General features: G+C 33.4%; 1 protein-coding gene across 2 annotated transcripts in view; it reads left to right on the forward strand.

Moving 5' to 3' along the window:
• The window catches only part of TOX3 (TOX high mobility group box family member 3), a 121589-nt gene that overhangs the window by 67131 nt on the left and 35817 nt on the right, over positions 1 to 18641 (forward strand). Inside the window, exons 2-3 of one of the 2 annotated variants that reach the window (XM_020985171.2) lie at positions 12898 to 12963; positions 16947 to 17201. In XM_020985171.2, the coding sequence (XP_020840830.1) occupies positions 12898 to 12963; positions 16947 to 17201 (321 nt within the window). The remainder of the gene's footprint in view (positions 1 to 12897; positions 12964 to 16946; positions 17202 to 18641) is intronic. The other variant, XM_020985172.2, reaches the window with a different exon arrangement.

The following is an 18641-nucleotide window of genomic DNA, read 5'->3' on the forward strand; positions in this document are numbered from 1 at the left end:
GGGGGTTGGGGTGAGGGTGGAGGTGGGTGTGGAGGAGGATAGCTTTCCAGAATCTGGGAAATATCAGCAAAGGCTTTTTAAAATAGAAGGTGGTAGTTGTATGAATTTCCCTGAGTGTAGTAAATATACACACAAACACACACATAAAACGAAAAACTGTGAGGATAATCTTGTTTGAATTGGAAAGAAGTAACAATCCAGCAATATTTATCTTCAGCGTTCATACCTAAAATAATCTTTACCAGATATTGAATGTGTGCATTTTTTAAAATATCAATGCAATATTGTTTTATTTTATATCTCTTTTAGAGTCAAATACAAGTTAAGAAAACATTGATTCAGTTATTAGCCTCCTTTGCCTAGACTTCTTACTAAAGATTTGCAAACTGGACAGATTGTTTGAAATAAGAGTTTGTGTGTATGCTGGATTTTTTTTTCTTTTGTTTAGTACAATTTGGTTGCTATGAAAATAAACTTCAACTTGTTGAAATGTATACACTTGTAAATGTTTTTACTTTTAAGATGTTTAATGTGTTTTACTTATAAAAATTCTCTTTTTTACATTTGCAGCATCATATAATGAAGTAATGAAGCTGTAAGAAAAAAATCTAATAAAAGACCGATTTACTGGAGTGTATGAATTGAGAATGAGTCACAGAATTAGAGACCTTAGAAGTCTGATTCAGAGGAAAGTATCTAGAGTTTTGAATGATTCAATTGCAACTCTTTTCCCTAACGGATATGTAATCTCATCTAAGTGTGTGTTCCTCCCATCAGGCGATATTGTTACCCATAGATAACTTCTTATCCTGTGTGGTTCTTGTAGATGTCTTTTCAGAAACCTTACATAGAAGTTCTGTACACTATGCTCTAGTGAAGTCTTCCTCTGCATATTTTAATACCTCATGGATACTAGTACAATATTTAAGTATCTGTTTGATGTCTCTCCTATTTAAAAAATTTGTTTCTATTTGTACTATTTATTTTTTTACACCGCAGTTATTTCTGAATAATCTAAATGTCAACCATTGAACCTTCCCTTGGAAAGGGGGAAAAAATCCTAAACAAACATAAAACAATTAAGCAAAACTATCTGACAAAGTGACCAAGATCAGTAGTATAAGTAACTTTCCATACCTATTGTCTCCTGTTTTTCCAAAGGGAAAAGGGAAGTGTATTTTCACATGTTCAGTTAGTTTTCCAAGACTTATTGATTATACTTTCACCACGTATCTGTTGTCATATCCTTTCCCTGTTTTTTTCACTTACATAGTCACCACCTTACTTCAAGTCTTGTCACCTCTTGGCTGCCTTAGCCTCTTAGTCTCCCTTTGTCTTTTTGTCCTCTTCAATCCAGCTTTCACACAGCTACCATGGTGACATGCCTAAAGCTAGGAAATTGTGAGAAGGGAGTACATTTCAGGCAATTGAAGCAGCCTGTGAAGAGGCACAAAGATGGGAGACGGGGTGTCATGTCTAAGAGCAAGAACACTTTGGCTGGACCATATAATAAGAAAAGGGGGATATCTGGAACCAGATTTTTAAATGCCAGCAAAAGAGTTCATATTTGATAATAGAGGTTATAGGGAGTCACTAGAGCATCCTGAACAAGAGAGTGCCATGATCTAGTAGAATGTATGGTACATAGTAGGCATTTAATAAATGTTTGTTTGCTTGATCTCTTGCCTTCTTGTCAGGGCCAAGATTTTGCAATTACTTAATGTTCAGCTTTGATTATAGAGCTTTTGATTACATTATTGTGGCCTTATGTAGTTTTTATGGTTCTACTTACTTTGTACTACATTATTTCATACAAATCCTTCCCATACTCATCTGAATTCTTCATCCATAACTTCTTATAACACAATAATACTGACTGGCTCATAATCTTACGCAATTGTTTTAGTACCTTATATACTTCAGATGTTGGACTTTTTCAGAGATCATAGGATCATTCATTTAAAGCAAGAAAGAATTGTAAACCTTTGAGTTCCATCTTCTAATGAAACAAGCCCCCTCCCTGCCTCCACACCATTGATGTTTTTTCTTCTTATTCTAGTTACATTGATTTTATTGCTGCAAAAGCTTTTAAAAATTTACTCAGAATTGTCTATTTTCTCTTTTATCTCTTCCTTATTTGCTCCAGAATTCTCCCCAGACAAGTTTGTAAAAGATATCTTCTTATAATCTCCTCAATTATAAAAAAAAGAGATTCTTTATAACAGGGACTTTCTCTTTTTTTCTTTGTATTTTCAGAGTAGTGCTCGGTATAAAGTAGGTGAATAAATGCTTATTGATAGCTTTTATTGTATCTTGATAGGTTGATTACCAGATATTTTATATCCTTTGTAATTATTTTGAATCAGATTTCTCTATTTTTCCTGAGTTTTGTTGTTGCGATATGGAAAAGCTGCTGATTTTTGTGGATTTATTTTGGATTCTATTACTTTACTGAAGATGTCTCAATCATCCCAACTTCTTTGCTATTCTCTGGGGTTTTCTATGAATGAATTTTAAATAAATTATTAAGTGCTTACCATGTGCCAAGCAATGTGCTAAATACTGGAGATAAAAAAAAAAAAGATCAAGACACTATGTATTCTCAAGGAGCTTACACCCTAGTGGGGAGGGGTACAGCTAGACTTAGGTTGTTCAGTGGTTAGAGCACCAGGCCTGGAGTCAAGAAGACTCATCTTCCTGAGTTCAAACTTGGTCTCTGACAGTTACTTGTTTTGTGAACCCGGGCAAGTCCTATTTACCTGAATTTTTTCATCTCTATAATGACCTAGAGAAGGAAATGGAAAACCATTCCAGTATCTTTGCCAAGAAAACCCCAAAGGGGGCCTTGAAGAGTTGGACATGACTGAAAAATGATTGAACAACAACAACAACTAAAAAGGGAAGGGAACAATATAGAAGAGAATTTAACTGCAGTGCAGATGAAAAGGCCTAGAAGTATTTACAAGGTGAATGAAAAGACCCATGGGTCATTAAGGTGTGTCAGCATACCAAATGACTGGGGTTCTTGAGGCAGGGCAGATGATAAGTTACAATCCAGAGGATATAATGCTTTAGTGATAGGGAATATAATAAGTTCTGGTGGTTTTCTCCTTCTCATGAGAAGTATCAGAACTTGTGGGTCACAGCTCATCAAGCTGGTATGAACTGAAACTGAGCTCTTCTTGTCTTGCCACTCTAGTTGGTATTGGTAAGTCAGAGCACCTGGACATCCACTTGGGTCTCTAGGTGGTATAGGAGAGGGAATGAATGGAAAACAAAGGAGAAGGATGCTCCCATGGAACTTTTCTATGTAAACCATTGTGTCATCTGCAAATAGGGATAAATTTATTCCCTCTTTGCAAATTACATACATGCGTGTCTATCTATATTTCTGTATTTTTGAATTGGACCTGTGATTTCATTGGTTAGGAAACCTCCAGTGAGGAAACTCTAGCTAGGTGGCCACATCTCCTCTGTAAAGTTTGCAGTAGTCATTTGTAGCTTTTCACCCAGTATGATTCTTTTCCACATCTTTCCATAGATCTTTCATGGAGGAAGAGAGGTTAAATGACATGCTGAGAATCCATAGGGTCAGTTTGTGTCAGAGGCAAGATTTTTTCAAACCTTCCTGATTTCAAGGCTCATTGTCTGTCATCTTGCTGATGTTTATGCCTTTCAATTTTTCTCATTTCATTGCTTTTGCTAGCATTTCTAGAACTATTGCAAACTGTAGTGCAGAGAGGAGGCATCTTTATTTTACTGCTGAAGTTATTAGGAAAGCTTCTACTATTTCTACATTGCAAATAATGTTAACTTTTGGTTTTGCATACTTTTTTAAATCTTATTTTTAAAAAGATTCTTCTATATTTATGATTTTAGGGTGTTTTCAAAGCACAAATAAGTGCTATTGTTCCTCACTACTGCTAACATGACTTACTTCCTTTTCTGGTCACACATAATTTTGATGGTGCTGATTTTTATACTGCTTCTTAAACACAAATCATCATTGTCAGTATGCTTCAACTTCTCACACTTGCCAGGGATTTTCTCACTATTGTTTGGGTCACCTACAATTTTGATTCTTCTTAAAACATAGCTTTCTTGTGATATACAGTGACATGTCTTCAAAAGAAAAATAGTAAGGGCTTTTATGGCAGTGAGCAGCTTGTGATTATTGAAAGTTGTGTTGCAAAATTTCCCAGATGCTACCTAATCTTTTGTCCTTCTCTTATTCCATTAGTTCCAGTTAATTCTCCATTTAAGTGCCTATCCAAGATAACAAGCACTAATAAATTAGCTCAATGAACTATCCTTCCAACTGTATTTCATAATCTTGGAAATGAAATATACAGAATTTTGCCACTTGGATTATCTTGTGAATATTGGTGTGCTATCTCTTCTGAGCAGTTAATGATCATTGCATTGGCACCTGCGAATTCCATTCCTTACTAAAGTCATATATATATATATATATATATATATAATATATATATATATATATATATATATATATATATATATATATATATATATATACATATATATATACACACACACACACACACACAACATATAGCTCAGAATATCCAGAAAACCCCATCCCTTTTTTTCAGTGTTGTAGAGGAATCCTCCATGGTATTAGAAAATACCTTTGTTGAGCTCATGTTTATGTCCCATTTATTATTGATTCTTTAAGGATTTTTAAACAAAGTTATGTCAGTTACTTCTATCAAGGAATCTTGCATGATTTTAACAGATGCATGAAAATCTTGGAGAAGCATCTTTTATGTCATGTTTTACGTTGCTGAATGAAATGCCTTTTAAAACAATCATTGAAAAATAACAGAAACTTTAATATGCCATTCATCTGAGTCAGTTTCATGACTATGAAGATAAGTGCCATTTTATAGAATTTTTATAAAAAATAATCCTTGAAAATCTGCCTGTTCACATTTTTATCAAGAATACTCTTCACCTGTGAATAAATCATCATAAATATTTTCTAGAGATTAGAAAGGCTTATAGGTCAGTAGCAGCTAGTGTCTCAGTTGGCTTTTCCCCTATAATAATACTTCTTTTTCTTTTACAGTTTTAAAGAGTCTTTCTTATTTTGGAAATATCTTTTAAATTGACTCCTGAGTATTTAAAACTGCTACCTTGAATATGGATTTATTTTGCATCTTCAGATCCAATTGTTCTTGACTTTATTTTCTTAGTTTTAGTTGATGTAACTAAGAGTGAAAAGCAAGACAATACAAATATAATTTGGGGATATGATTTTTGTGTGTGTTTTTCTTGCAGGACAATAATACTTAAGCCAATTCATTTGGGTACTTCTTCTACTAGCATGATTGTCTTCCATGGCCTTTTACTCTATGTGATTCTTGTACACATCTTTTCATAAATCCTCCATGGAAGATCTACCCAATGTGATGGATAATTTCCTTTACAGCTTTTAAGCGTTTGAGGTTATCAGTATAACTTTTGGGCACTCTAGACTGTTATTCTTTGGTCTAATCCCACTTCCTTTTCTGGTCATACATGTCTTTGGTTGTGTCTTTTACTCTACTTCTTGCACAGAAGCCATTATTGGTTTTGTACTGATATTAATAGTACCTTACTATCATAATAATATCTTAATATCATAAGATCTTGTAAGAATGCTTCTGATGGAGTTGAGCTGATCATGGTCATGTGCACTGAAAAATAAATGGCTGGCAGACCGTTAGAGTAATTAACTGTATTGAATTAAGTTGTCTGGTAGGCTGCTTCTAAAATTGAAATCTCTTTACATTATGTTAGAATTCTTATTAAGCAAAAATAAAGCTTTTTATAATGCTACATCAAATCACCATTTTGCTTTCTAAGAAAGGTAAGGAAAATAAAGTTATTGTGATGTTACTCCATCATAATTCAAAACAATTCTTTTATTAGACCTGAATCTATTTCACTGACTCTACTTACTATTTCAACCTCTTTCACAGTGAATGTATACCATGTCTCAGTCCTCTCCCTTCTGTTCTTCATACTTCATACATTCTCCCTTATTTGTGCTTGTGACATTTACATTATTATTCTTGTTACAGGTCACTCCCAGATCTAACCACTGACTTCTTAGCTTAAATTCCATGTCTTCAGATGGTCTGCTGGACATAAACAGATATTTGGGAAGGTTACCTAATTTCTCTGTGAAATGAAGAAGTTAGACTAGATAATCTCCAGATTCCTTTCCAGCTCCAATATTCTTTTTTTTTGTCCTACTATATCAAATGCAACGTAATTGAAGCAAAACTCATCAGTTCAGCTCAAAACAACTTTCCATCCCGATGGACCTGTTTCAATGGTGCCATCATTTTCCATGTAGAACTCATGTTCCATTTACCATATTCAGTTCCCTATACCCTCCTCTACCATCTGCATTTCACCCCAGCCCTTAGAGATCCCTCTGTCCTCTGAACACTTAGAGTATTTATTCTCTGTAACACTTAATTCTGCATTTAGCAGGTATTAACGTGTATTGTCATTTATCTTCTCTTTTATATGGCTTGTCAGTTGACCTAAATTGCAAGCCTCTTTTGTATCCCCAGTGCCCCTTATTTGTAACCAAATATCAATAAATATCTTTTGTGGATGATGAAAATTCAGGTAAACGAGAATGCCAGAAAACACATTGTTGTGGGTATTTTTTCTGCACATCTAATTTGCTTCCATTCTCTTCTTCTGTGAGTAACTGTTATAGAATGTTTGTCTAGTCCTTTATCCACAAGTTCTTTAATATTGGTCATGAATTGAAGCTGTCTTATTCACAAAGACTGCCTTCATTTTGTTTTTTTCTATTGAGGAAGAAAGATCCAGTAGCTTTAGTATCCCATGGCATACATATTTGTTTTTCTCATTTTAAATGTGTGAGTTTTTTAGGCATTTTTTCATATCACTCATAACCAGCCCAGATGGTTATATAATTCCACACACTCAAATGTGTCCAGACCATATAAATCTAAAGGCCTCCATATTTGGGTGGAATCCATATGTTTAGACATTGTTGTTGCTAGTGTGGTTCCACAGTGCTTGTTTAAACTCCAACATTAAAACTTGTCATTCTTACTTGTGCTAACTACAGTGGTTTCAACACATAGCCATTGAAACCTTCCATCTCTCCCTCTTCTTTAAGGATTCTGCTCTTTCTCCTTTCATGACTTTTGAGCCATGTTTCACTATGGAACTGCTTACGAGGTAGAAGAATTTTTTGCTGGGGCCCCAGTGGTGCCAGCAGAGGAAAGGTATGCCCACTGTATCCACCATGCATTTGAAAGGACTCTAACATCCTTACATTCCACGTCTGATCTGAATATTAATTATGAATTGTGTCTATAAGGATCAGGTTGGATTCTTGCAAATCTAGATTCTACATTCATCAGTGTAAGGGAAACTGCATTTTTAAACTTTATTTTCTTAAAAAAAAACTTGACATTATACCTGAATGAGGATGTTATACTATAGAATTATAGAATCTTATGAATTAGGAGAAATTTCAGAGTTTATCTAGGCTAACTCCTTCCTGAATCCCCTCTAAAACATCCCAGACGGCATCTTTTTAAAGGACTTGAATGATGGAAAACTTTATTACCTGCCATCGTTTAGTCAATCTTATTGATATTGAGCTTAAATATTTCTCCCCATATGTTATGCCCATTGCTTGTTGCCTTCTGAATTCAATCAGAACAAGTCTTCTAACATGCCAGCCCTTTAGATACTTGACAGTCTCATTTGAATATGTTAATCATACTGTCCCTAAGTCTGATTTCTAAACTTAAGAGAATCACACCAAGTTTTTTAAAGTGATCTGTGTATGGTCTAGTAAGTTTAAGGAGCTTCACAATTCTGGTTACTCCCTTTTCACTGCACCATCCCCTGCCCTGCATCTTTTCCAGCTTTTTAATATCATTACAAAAAGATGGTACTTAGATTTAGACGCAATACTCTAGTTGCATGACCAGAGTAGAATTGCAATAGGACTATTTCTTCCTCCATTCTGAATATTGCTAGTTTTAGCCATAATGCTTCAGTATCTCACTCCTAACATAAGTTGGAACTTATTTTTAACTAGAGTTTTGTATCATTTATCTTTGAATCCCTCATTTTGCATATTACTTTAATTCAACAAAGCACTAATTTAGTAGCCTTCCTCAGGAGCCCTCAGACCTCAGCCATTACCTACACCACCCTTATTAATTAGATCCAGAGAGTAATATGAAGAAGACTTTAAAATCTCATTCCATAATATTAATATCTGTGCAATAACATGTCACTGTTAACAGTGTTCGAAATTTCTCTTTGTCTTACAATACACTATGTTATTTTTACTATTTTGCTGCTAAAATATAGCACAAAAGGGGTTTGTGTTTTTCTGGAATATTAATATTAAATCAATACATACATACATTACATATAATCAATACATACATACATTACATATAATCAATACAAACATACATTGATACATACAAGTCATTTGGTTTGTTCTTGGTAGTGTTACTTAAGCATAAGAGGCTGCCACTTCTTCACATTAATACCAAAATAATTTTCATGAAAATTCTGCTGATTAGACTACAAGTTGAAAAGGCATTAGTCAAGTTTCTCATCTTTTAATTATGGCTTATTGGCTATCCTGCCCCACTTCCTAACTACTAGTTAGCTACACTTAGCAATCTCCATTAATTTCATTTGGCATTTCATTCAATCATATAGACCATGAACATGATGATATTTAGAAGAAAAAAAAACCATTAAAAGCCCATGGTGCTCATTCTTAATTGATGTACTTATTGGGCATTGTATTTGCCAGAGCTGTCATTTTTGATCAAGCAGAAAAATCAAATCTACTGAACTACAATGGAAAATGTTCTGTGGAATTATTGAGATGCTTTTGTTGGGGTGTTCAGCTTTATTTAGTTTAGTTTTATAATGAAGTCCTCGGGGATAATATATTTGGGGAGTAGGTCTGTTGGGTCATATCAAAGTGATAAGAATAGGTGACTACAAATGTGTTCTTTTAAAAAGTATCAGAATCATTCACTTAGTCCTTCATTTAGTAAACAATAAGTGTCTAGTTTGTACCAAGTGCTATGCTAGGTGCTAGAGGAGATAAAATTTTTTGCTAAAAAAATACTTTATTGGGCTTCTCAGTCTAATGGGGATCAAACAAATGACTGTAGTAAGCAACATTACATAAATGAATTCAAGGGTTCCAAAAGAATGCGTTATGCAAGTTCTAAGGAAGGTTATTATCAGGGAATGCTTCTGGAGGAAGTGACGTTTTAGTTGGATTTTAAATTAAACTAGTAGTTATTAGGTAAAGATAAGGAAAGAGGGTCTTTGTAGGAAATGGAAATAGCTTGAACATAAAGGTGGGTAAGTGTTGAGGTAACAGAGAGACCAATTTAGTTGGAGGATAACATATGTGAAAGGAAGTACTAAAAGATCAGCCTGGAAAGTCAGAGTACCTTATTATGGCAAAATGTTTGAATTTTACTTGGGGGACAATAGGGAGCTACTGAAGATTTATGAGTGGAGGACTGCAGTACAAGAATTGATCTGTTTGTACAAAGTTTGCTTCTTTGGTGGTATTAAAAGTGATATGGAAGATGACATTAAAAATTCAGTTAATATATCTGTACTGCAATGAAATTTGCATTCCTCTTATAGTTGGGAACATTCTGCTTTACTTGATGTTAACTTATGTTTTACTTGGAATAGCACATTTTGACTTCTAAAGTTAAATGAGAAAACTTCAGAGAGGTTGACCAGTGGATCTCAGAAGGAATATTTTGTGAAGGTTACTACCTAGAAAGTCTGGAAATAGGCTCCATTAAGATGGTTTGAAATTGACAGCTTACAATTTTTCCATGTATTTCATTCAGAAAACTCATAAATTTTACATCTACAAAAAATAGCAATGCCAGCCACCTCTTCATAAATCTAATTTGAAGCAACCTTTGGGTTAGCTTTTCATAAGAAGGGTTTCAGGAGAGTTAAAGAAGATTGGCAGGAAAGGGCTTAGTGTTATGGCCAAAAATATTTAAATAAATTTTACAGTGATTTAAAATTGAACTGTGTGTGAGAAGTGAATTTTTCATGTTTGTGGATATTAAAAGATAAATAATAAATTATATGATGAATTATTGGATGTTAAGACACATTTCTTCACTAGGAGACATTGAAGTTAAGTTTGATATTTGTAATATAATGTATTCAGAGATTTTACTATCCATCAGAAATTAAAAATACATGATGCAGTTAAAATATTTTAAGTTAATTGTGATAGTTTCCCCCCCAAAGGATTCATTTTTCTCCTTGAATGGATGCATGGTGCTTAGTTTAGTTTTGTTTTTCAGAAACAAATGGGATAGAATTCATAGGTAACATTTCAAAATGACAACTAAATGAAATAAGTAAAATCAATGACCACATGCATAGACACATTTACGTACCGTATTGCTCTTACTAATTGGACCTCAGCATTAAAATTCATGGCTCAGGCAAAGGTAGAACAAAATAGGTCCCATTAAGTATAGGAAAGGATATTGACTGCAACAAGTTACTTTGCACAAACCATTTGAAGCATCTATTCTAAATTAAATATTTTACTAAAATAGACTAGAAACTAGACTTCTATTTAGAATGATTTATAACTATTCCCGGCTGATCACAAAGTGTTTCTAAATTAAAAGCCATTAATTATAGCCTTATATAGATACAAAAGATATGTAAGAAGTGCTTTGTAATTCAAGCCAGCACTTCAGGTGAGAGCTTTTTAAATTACTTGGACCATTGGAGCCACCTGCTTGACTAAATGGTGAGGGCCCCATGTTTCAGGACTCATCAGTGCATTGCAGTGTTAACATTGTTACTGATTTTTCTCATTTCTCCAGGGCAAATACTAATTAATGGATACAATTCACAGCTGATTAGCTGTAGTTTCTTCAGTAATTACATTCGCATACTAACTGTTCAGAAGAGGATTTCTAACCCAGTTCTTATTTCACTCTAAGCTTAATTTGTTTTTTGAATTGTTTAGGTCCTTAGGATAATAGCCATTTTATTTTCCTTTGTTGTTGTAGGTAGTATTAGATAATAAGTGAGTTTAATCTTAAAAATGCTCTTTGATAATGAGCTGTTTGCCTTAAATGGATTTCTAATTCACAGACAAAACCTACATTTAAATAACGTTAAAGTTGTGCTAAAGGCTGAGGAAAGCCTAGTTACTATTGGGAACTGACATGAGAACTTCACATATAATATACACTTGAAGCTGCAATTTTCATACATAGGAAAAGAATGAGTAATTTTATTTCACCAAGATTATTGATTCATAAAAATTTGATGACATATAATCACGTTTCCTTGATTATCCTAAAGCTATGTAAAAGTTAAAAATATATCTGATGTTTCATCCATCAGAGAAACTATTTAAATCTCTTTTTAGCCTTAATAAGTATGTACTTCCACATTTCCTTAATGATATTTGTCCAATTCATTTGGGTACTTGATGCTGTCAGGGTCATTTTGGTCTATTGTGTAAGGGTGTATTACGGTGTCTTTTTAAAGAGTGGATTTTTGCCTCTCTAGACCATAACAACTCCACTGGAACAGTTAGAGTCTTTCATGTAAATCCTACTTAGTTCTTGGATCATTGACACAATAAAGTGTATCATGTCAATCCAGCTTCTGTGCTTGAATTCTACTATACATTTAAGACAAGGGACTAAGAAATCCCCCTTTAATGTTTTTTGGCGTATTGAAAGTTAGGTTTTACTGTGAATAATTTGGGGTTTTTAAATTACTAGATAAGCTACAGTTTTTATTAAATACTATTTTTTATAAGGAGGGATGCATAAATTTCATCAGTTGAAGGCCAAAGCTATTTTTGACTTTGAGGTCATGCAAGGAGAGGCAGATTATTTTTTAAAGCACTTAGTACATTTTTTCTATATTTTCGTTATTCAGCATTACCGTATCATGTAATATCAGAATATGTAAAATAACTAAATAAAACCTTATCATCTCCTTAGGATTTGCAAGCATTTCTACTCAAATGCAAGTTTTACATTTTGAGAGCAAACTCATAGAAATAAAGAGCTGATGATTGAAATGCTTACTGTGGTCTTATTTAGGGTAGTTTGAATGAGCTGCTATGACAGTGAATAAAAAATTAATGCTGTGTTCACAGATTTCAGCTTGTTCTTTTAAACTCTTGCCCATAATGCTGTGTTGGGGGGATTAAATATTAAAGTTTTCAACAGTTCTCATGGATATTGATACAGGTTTAAGTATTGCATTGGGATGTTTTCTGATTCTGTCAGACTTCTTATTTATTTCAATTCATGCCATACCTCATTCATTGGAAAATAGAATCTGAGTACTGGGAATGAAATTTGATTTTCTTTAATTCACATTTTTGCTCTCATACTGGTGACATCTGTTCCTAAAAAATAAGCTGTGAAATCCCAACATATATTAGAAATGTGTCATGGTAGTGAACTTGGAATTTCTTTTCTTTCTTGCATTTGACAAATGCCATTTCAGTAAACAATGTATACTGGTGAACAATTAGCCAAATGTTTGTAATAGCTTCCATTCACTACTAGTCTCTGAGCAAGACTAAATGATTGTTGAATGCATTTCAGTCAGGTAAACTCCATACTTCAGCCTCTGTGGGAACTAACCAAAAATTTAGTGCTTTGAAATCTCATTAATATTTCACATTTGGTCACAGTAAAGCATGGTTTTATATAATAACACAAATGCATTTTCCAAAATAACACCTGAACATTCAGGAAATAACCAGAACTCTATAGTATGTGGCATACTAACATGAGAAATTTATTTTTCTTTTAGTTTGGAAACAATAACAACTATATGAATATGGCTGAAGCAAATAATGCCTTCCTTGCTGCCAGTGAGGTAGGTCTTTAAAAAATACTTTTTATGTTTTGTTGTTTGCTTATGTATTTTAACAAAACTGGAATCGCAATGAGTATTAAGTTTGGGAAACGGGAAATAGAGAACAGAATAAGGACCATAATAAGAATTAAAATACCCTGACTCATTTCTGTTAGGCAATTGCAAGTCTGTTCTCTCATCACATGCCAAGAAGGGGTTAAAAAAAAGTGAAAAACCCTAAGTGATGAAAACAACAAAAAAACAACAAATACAACTATACCTGAACAGGTGCATATCTTAAACTACATTAGACTTTCAGTATATTATGAGTTTTATTTTATTTGTACAAATTATTTAATTTTGGTCAAAGTGGCCTGGGAAACTATGGAGAGAACTCCTCCTGGGTTTATAGTTGCTTGTAGGGGTTGATGTAGGTAGGCAATAGTATGAGCAGAGCCACTTAAGTGTGCTCTGAGAACTCAGCTCAAGAGTAAGCCCTGAGAAGGAATTGCTGAAGCCCAGTTGTACCAGTGATGACAATATAAATAGACTTCAGTTTAATAGGGGGTATAGGTAGAATGAACTGTGTTCTTATTGCCCATCTTCCTTCAAGCATATACACACAGATACACACACATATATACATGTACACACATGCATATATATATATATATATATATATCTGTATATATACAGATATATAGGTGTGTGTGTGTGTGTGTATGTGTGTGTGTGTGTGTGTGTGTGTTTTGTAGAGTCACTCTCTAGGAAAGCTATTTCAGCCATTCCAAAAGTATTTGATCCCTTGAAGTGGGCAAGAAATACAAAAAAAGTAAAGGTTAGAATGTGTTGGAGTTTTCATTTTAAAACAGGGCAAAATGAAAGTTAAATGGTTCCAAATGGAATGTTTCCTCTTGTGATTTGTGTAATAGAAAGTTTTCATCTTCCAAATATGTTCAAAGATAGGAGACTGAAGGAGCTTGACCCTGGAGATTGAAAGTACTAATGGTTTCATAAATGATCTTGGTATAGTGAAGTGAATGATATAGAAGAAATTAACTCGGAGAATATGTTATAATAAATTTGAAATAGAATTAAGAGCCACTGTAAATTAATCATTTTTCACAATGACCACCATCTCTGTACCCAAGAAGACTGCTTAGGTAAGGGAATATTGTTTGGCATGAGCTTCAGTGTTGTTTGTAATAATGAACACCAACCCCATCTGTAAGGACAACATGATGTTTCATTCTGTAGAATTTTTTTCCCTACATTTGAATCAAACATTGATGAAAGCTCTGTTGCCAGCAGCTGTTCAGAGACAATTTAATTCCAGCTGTGATAATTCACCGTGTCAGACATTGGCTGTTATATGTTGATACAACAGTTCTCCAGATTTGCATTTTTATCAAAAGGAACAAATGTTTTGAACATTTCAGTACAGATGGCATTTAACTATATACCTACTACTCTAACATGTACATGATAAATATTGAAAAATTAATAACTTTTTAAAAAGTGACATCAACCCTCTCCAGTTTAATCTGAAGAGGACCACTGTAGTCTTTTATTCAAAACCAAAAAGATGTTTTGTTGATGAAATGCCTCATTATTTTATTTTAGTTTCACTTAATTCAGTGATTTATATAATTCATTTTTGTAAGGTTAAATATACTCTAACTCTTAATTATACATCTCAGTGTCATTAATATTTTCTAAATTCTAAATTCTAATTTGTGATGTTTTTCATGTCAAGGGTTTTATTCTTTTTTATTAGGTTATTAAAATAAATTATGTACATTTTTTTGAAAGCAGTATAATTTTAGAAGACATTGTATTACCTTTTACAGCTGTACCAGATTTTTTGAAAAACAAAATTTAGACCATTATGACTATCGCACACAATAAATGTTGTAGGAAAAACAACAACTACCACCACCACCACAAACCAAGAGCTGGCTTTCAATAGTGATCTCACTGCTCATCTTTTATTGAGCCAAAAAAAAAAAAGAAAGTGATGCAACTAAATGTTAATGCACTGCATTATGTAGCATGTGCCTAATTTTGCAATTACTGCATTAAAAGTGTATTATTTGGTTTTAGCATTTCAATGAGTGCCAGCTAATTCATTAAGACTTTAGGTTTGGATGTTATAAAATGTAAATTGTGATGCTTGAAACCAATTTCATTCTGATAGAAAATACCCTGTAGATAACAGCACTATAAACATTAGAATACCTTGTAGTTTGAATTTTGCACATTTGCTTTTTGTTTTGTGCCTATGTCATGATTATCCTGACCATTTTTAAAGCATCTTAAATATTTATTGAAATAATATTTCAAGTGTTAATTACAGTGGTAATGAAAACAGCCAAATGCCACATATCAAGAATGAGTGTTTATCCGTATTGTTAATGTGATATGTTAGATTTCATTAAGCAGTAATGGGGTAGCAAATGAGTCACAAATTACAGTTGCATCTGTTACTAGACCACATTAGTGCCAAAATAACTGCAAATGCAGCCATAGGGTTATGTTCATTAGCCAACCACTTTTGTGGCCAATCCATCCTTTTGTGTTTGTGAACTCAGGGTACCACAGTGAGAGGATTTACATCCTTGTTTGTTTGTTAGAATGAGGAAGAAAGAAAAACAAATCTTTAATATTGCTCCAGATTTCAGATATAGAATTAAGCTCCATTGTTTTGCATCTGTGGAGCCTAAAGAGTGTCAGATTGCCCTACTGCAGGCTCTAGTAGTTTGGGACCTCATCATTTCTGGTGTGAGACCAATAATGACAGCTGACAGGTTCTATACGAAAGAAAAGAGTTTTTTCCCCCCTGTTTGTTTCTATATTCTCTCAAGTGGTTATTAGTTTATATCATCATTAACGGTTTGAAGGATGACAATTTTCAACAACTAATGAGATCTTTTACTTTTCATAACAGATTCAAATTAACTTTCACGGACTCACTGTTTCAGTTAATGTAAATGACAAAAAAAACCTGAATTTGAGTTAGTAATAAGCACTAACCATAAAAAAAAATGACCTCTAGTTTTTTTTTCAAAGTTCCACTTCAGGATTTATGATGAATCCAGCTTACAATGGCAGTCTAAATATATATATGTATATGTATATATATATGTATATGTATATATATATGTATATATATATATATATATATATATATATATATATATATAAAATGGGTTCTAATTTTATATTTTTGAAAAGGAAAATAACATTTCTTCAGAGGCTGAAAAATTTATATAAGCAAAATCCCATGGTGCCAAATAAGCAAACAGTATTAGCACAGTTAGAATGTCTTCAAGAAGCTGAAGATAATTAGGAGAAATTATTTGTGATCAAAACCTATTGACTAATGTGTGTGTGTATGCATGTATAGTGTTTTACTGTTCAAAGCTATCATAAAAACTCCCTGAAAGCCCATGATAATCTTTGTGTCAGATTGTTTGCTATCAGCAATGACTGCTTCCATTATACTTAGAGATATATCATCAAAGAAATAAAAATAATAATAATATCACATGGCACAAGTTGTGCCAGGAAGTAAAGATGTGTAATGTTCAGTGCTAGATTAATGTTGTGTGTGCACTACAAAATTGTCAGTATTTTATGAAGCATGAGAATAATGTCAGCTGTTTGTGCTGTTTCACTAACATATCAATAAAGTGGCAATTTGTTATATAGCCAAATCTAATGTAGCTGATGTTCCAACTAACAACAAAGACAGATGTTGCTAATTAAGTACACATTAAAAAACTGTTAATACTGATACTCCATTAAAACCATATGATAATGAGACTTAAATCTTTAATCAGAATGATCAGCAAAACTTTATGTGTGTAAATTCGTGCTTAAGATGTTTTCATTTGAGAAATAAATATTTAGTCAAGATATGAATATGTTTCAGTTCAAAGTTATTTCTCTGTCCAGAAGATACATAGACTATTGCAACATAAAAGATTTTGGTTTCCTTTCAGCAGACATTCCATACTCCCAGCCTCGGGGATGAAGAGTTTGAAATCCCACCAATCACTCCTCCTCCAGAGTCAGACCCTACTTTGGGAATGTCAGATGTACTGTTACCCTTTCAAGGCCTCAGTGATCCACTTCCTGCACAAGGAAATGAATTTACACCTCAGTTTCCTCCTCAAAGCTTGGATCTTCCTTCTATTACGATATCAAGAAATCTCGTGGAGCAGGATGGTGTAATCCATGGCAGTGGATTGCATATGGTAGGCACTGCGTTTTGAAAAACGTGATAGATATTAAGATAACATTCTTGTCATAGTGATTGCAAAGCTGTTATATACTCTTTTATGTTTTCTAGAGATTTGGCTAATCATTATTAGCACTACTTGAACTTAGAAGCTCTAGATTTCTTACTAGTGACTTCATATTTTACTGTATTTGAATAGGATGAAAAGTTGGTAAAATTGGCATAATTAATAGATGTTTTGGGGACTAATGGTCATGTGTTTATTGGAATTCGTATATGCTTCTTTAAGAAACTACATTGGCGTGGTCGAAAGAAGACTAAATTATGAGTTGAAAGGCTTGGATTTTACTTCCTGTAGTGCTATTTTCTTACATGCTGTGGTCATGTGACCTTGGGCATGGCATTTAATTTCTCTGAATCTGTTTCCTCATCTGTAAAGTTGGGCTAAACATATTTGCTTTCAGGGATTGATGTGAGGATCAAATGAGATAATGTATTTGGAAACTCTTGAAAAGTTATATATACCCTGTTCTACCAATAGTGGTGGTAGGATAGGATGAGGGAGAGGAGAGAGAGGCAATCACTGTCTTTTGATTTATGTGTAGTTGTGCTTGAATAGGTGTTTGCTGCTCAAGTAACTATGGGAAGTGGAGGGACTAAGCTAGCTAATTTTTCTACGCGAGTCATTTTATACTCTGATATTTAAAGAACCAGCCTCGCCCTTCCTCGAATGGCAGATAGATCTGCAATAAAGGTAATAAGTGAAAGAGGAAAAGTAATTGCAAACAAGCAACTGAAGAAAATTCATTGCCAGTTACTGTGTGAAATTTACCTTATTATCTTAGGTCTTATCATAGACATTGAATGAGACACCAGAGAACTGTCTGATTAGTAATGCAGTAATTTTTTGATATATTTTTATTGGTGTGCAGTCATGGTTAGAGATCACTGGAGTCGGTCTACTAAGTTAGAACTTAGTTAGACCAACTTCAGTTGGAATCCTCCCACCTCCCCTTGCACTAGAAGTTTATTTAATGCATTTATGCTAGGTATAGTAGTAAGTAGAAATTGAAAAATAAGATTAATAGTTAAATGATTTTTTTATTTTGGCAAAATGAAGCAAATGTATTAATTTAACAAAAAAAACCCTCTCAGGTCCTATTGCTTGTTTTACTTTTTTTTTTTTTTTTGGTTTGAAACATCAGGACTATGCCAGTGATGCTTATTGGTTTATTGGTTAACTCTCTGCATAATTCTAGGTGATTGCAAAATTTGTAATGGATTATTCATATGTACAGATTCAGTGTGTTTTCTGAAATATGCCTGTTTTCCCCAAAACAATTGCTGTATCATTATTTCTTTTGAATTATGATCTTTGTAGCCTTCAGTTGAACCGGGGGACAGGAAGAAAGAACGTGACCGATAATTGTTAAAGTAGTGATAACAATTCCTGATG

This window comes from Phascolarctos cinereus, unplaced genomic scaffold (genome assembly GCF_003287225.1).
Source record: "Phascolarctos cinereus isolate Bilbo 61053 unplaced genomic scaffold, phaCin_HiC Scaffold_2;HRSCAF=192, whole genome shotgun sequence".
In the NCBI taxonomy this organism is placed as follows: domain Eukaryota; kingdom Metazoa; phylum Chordata; class Mammalia; order Diprotodontia; family Phascolarctidae; genus Phascolarctos; species Phascolarctos cinereus.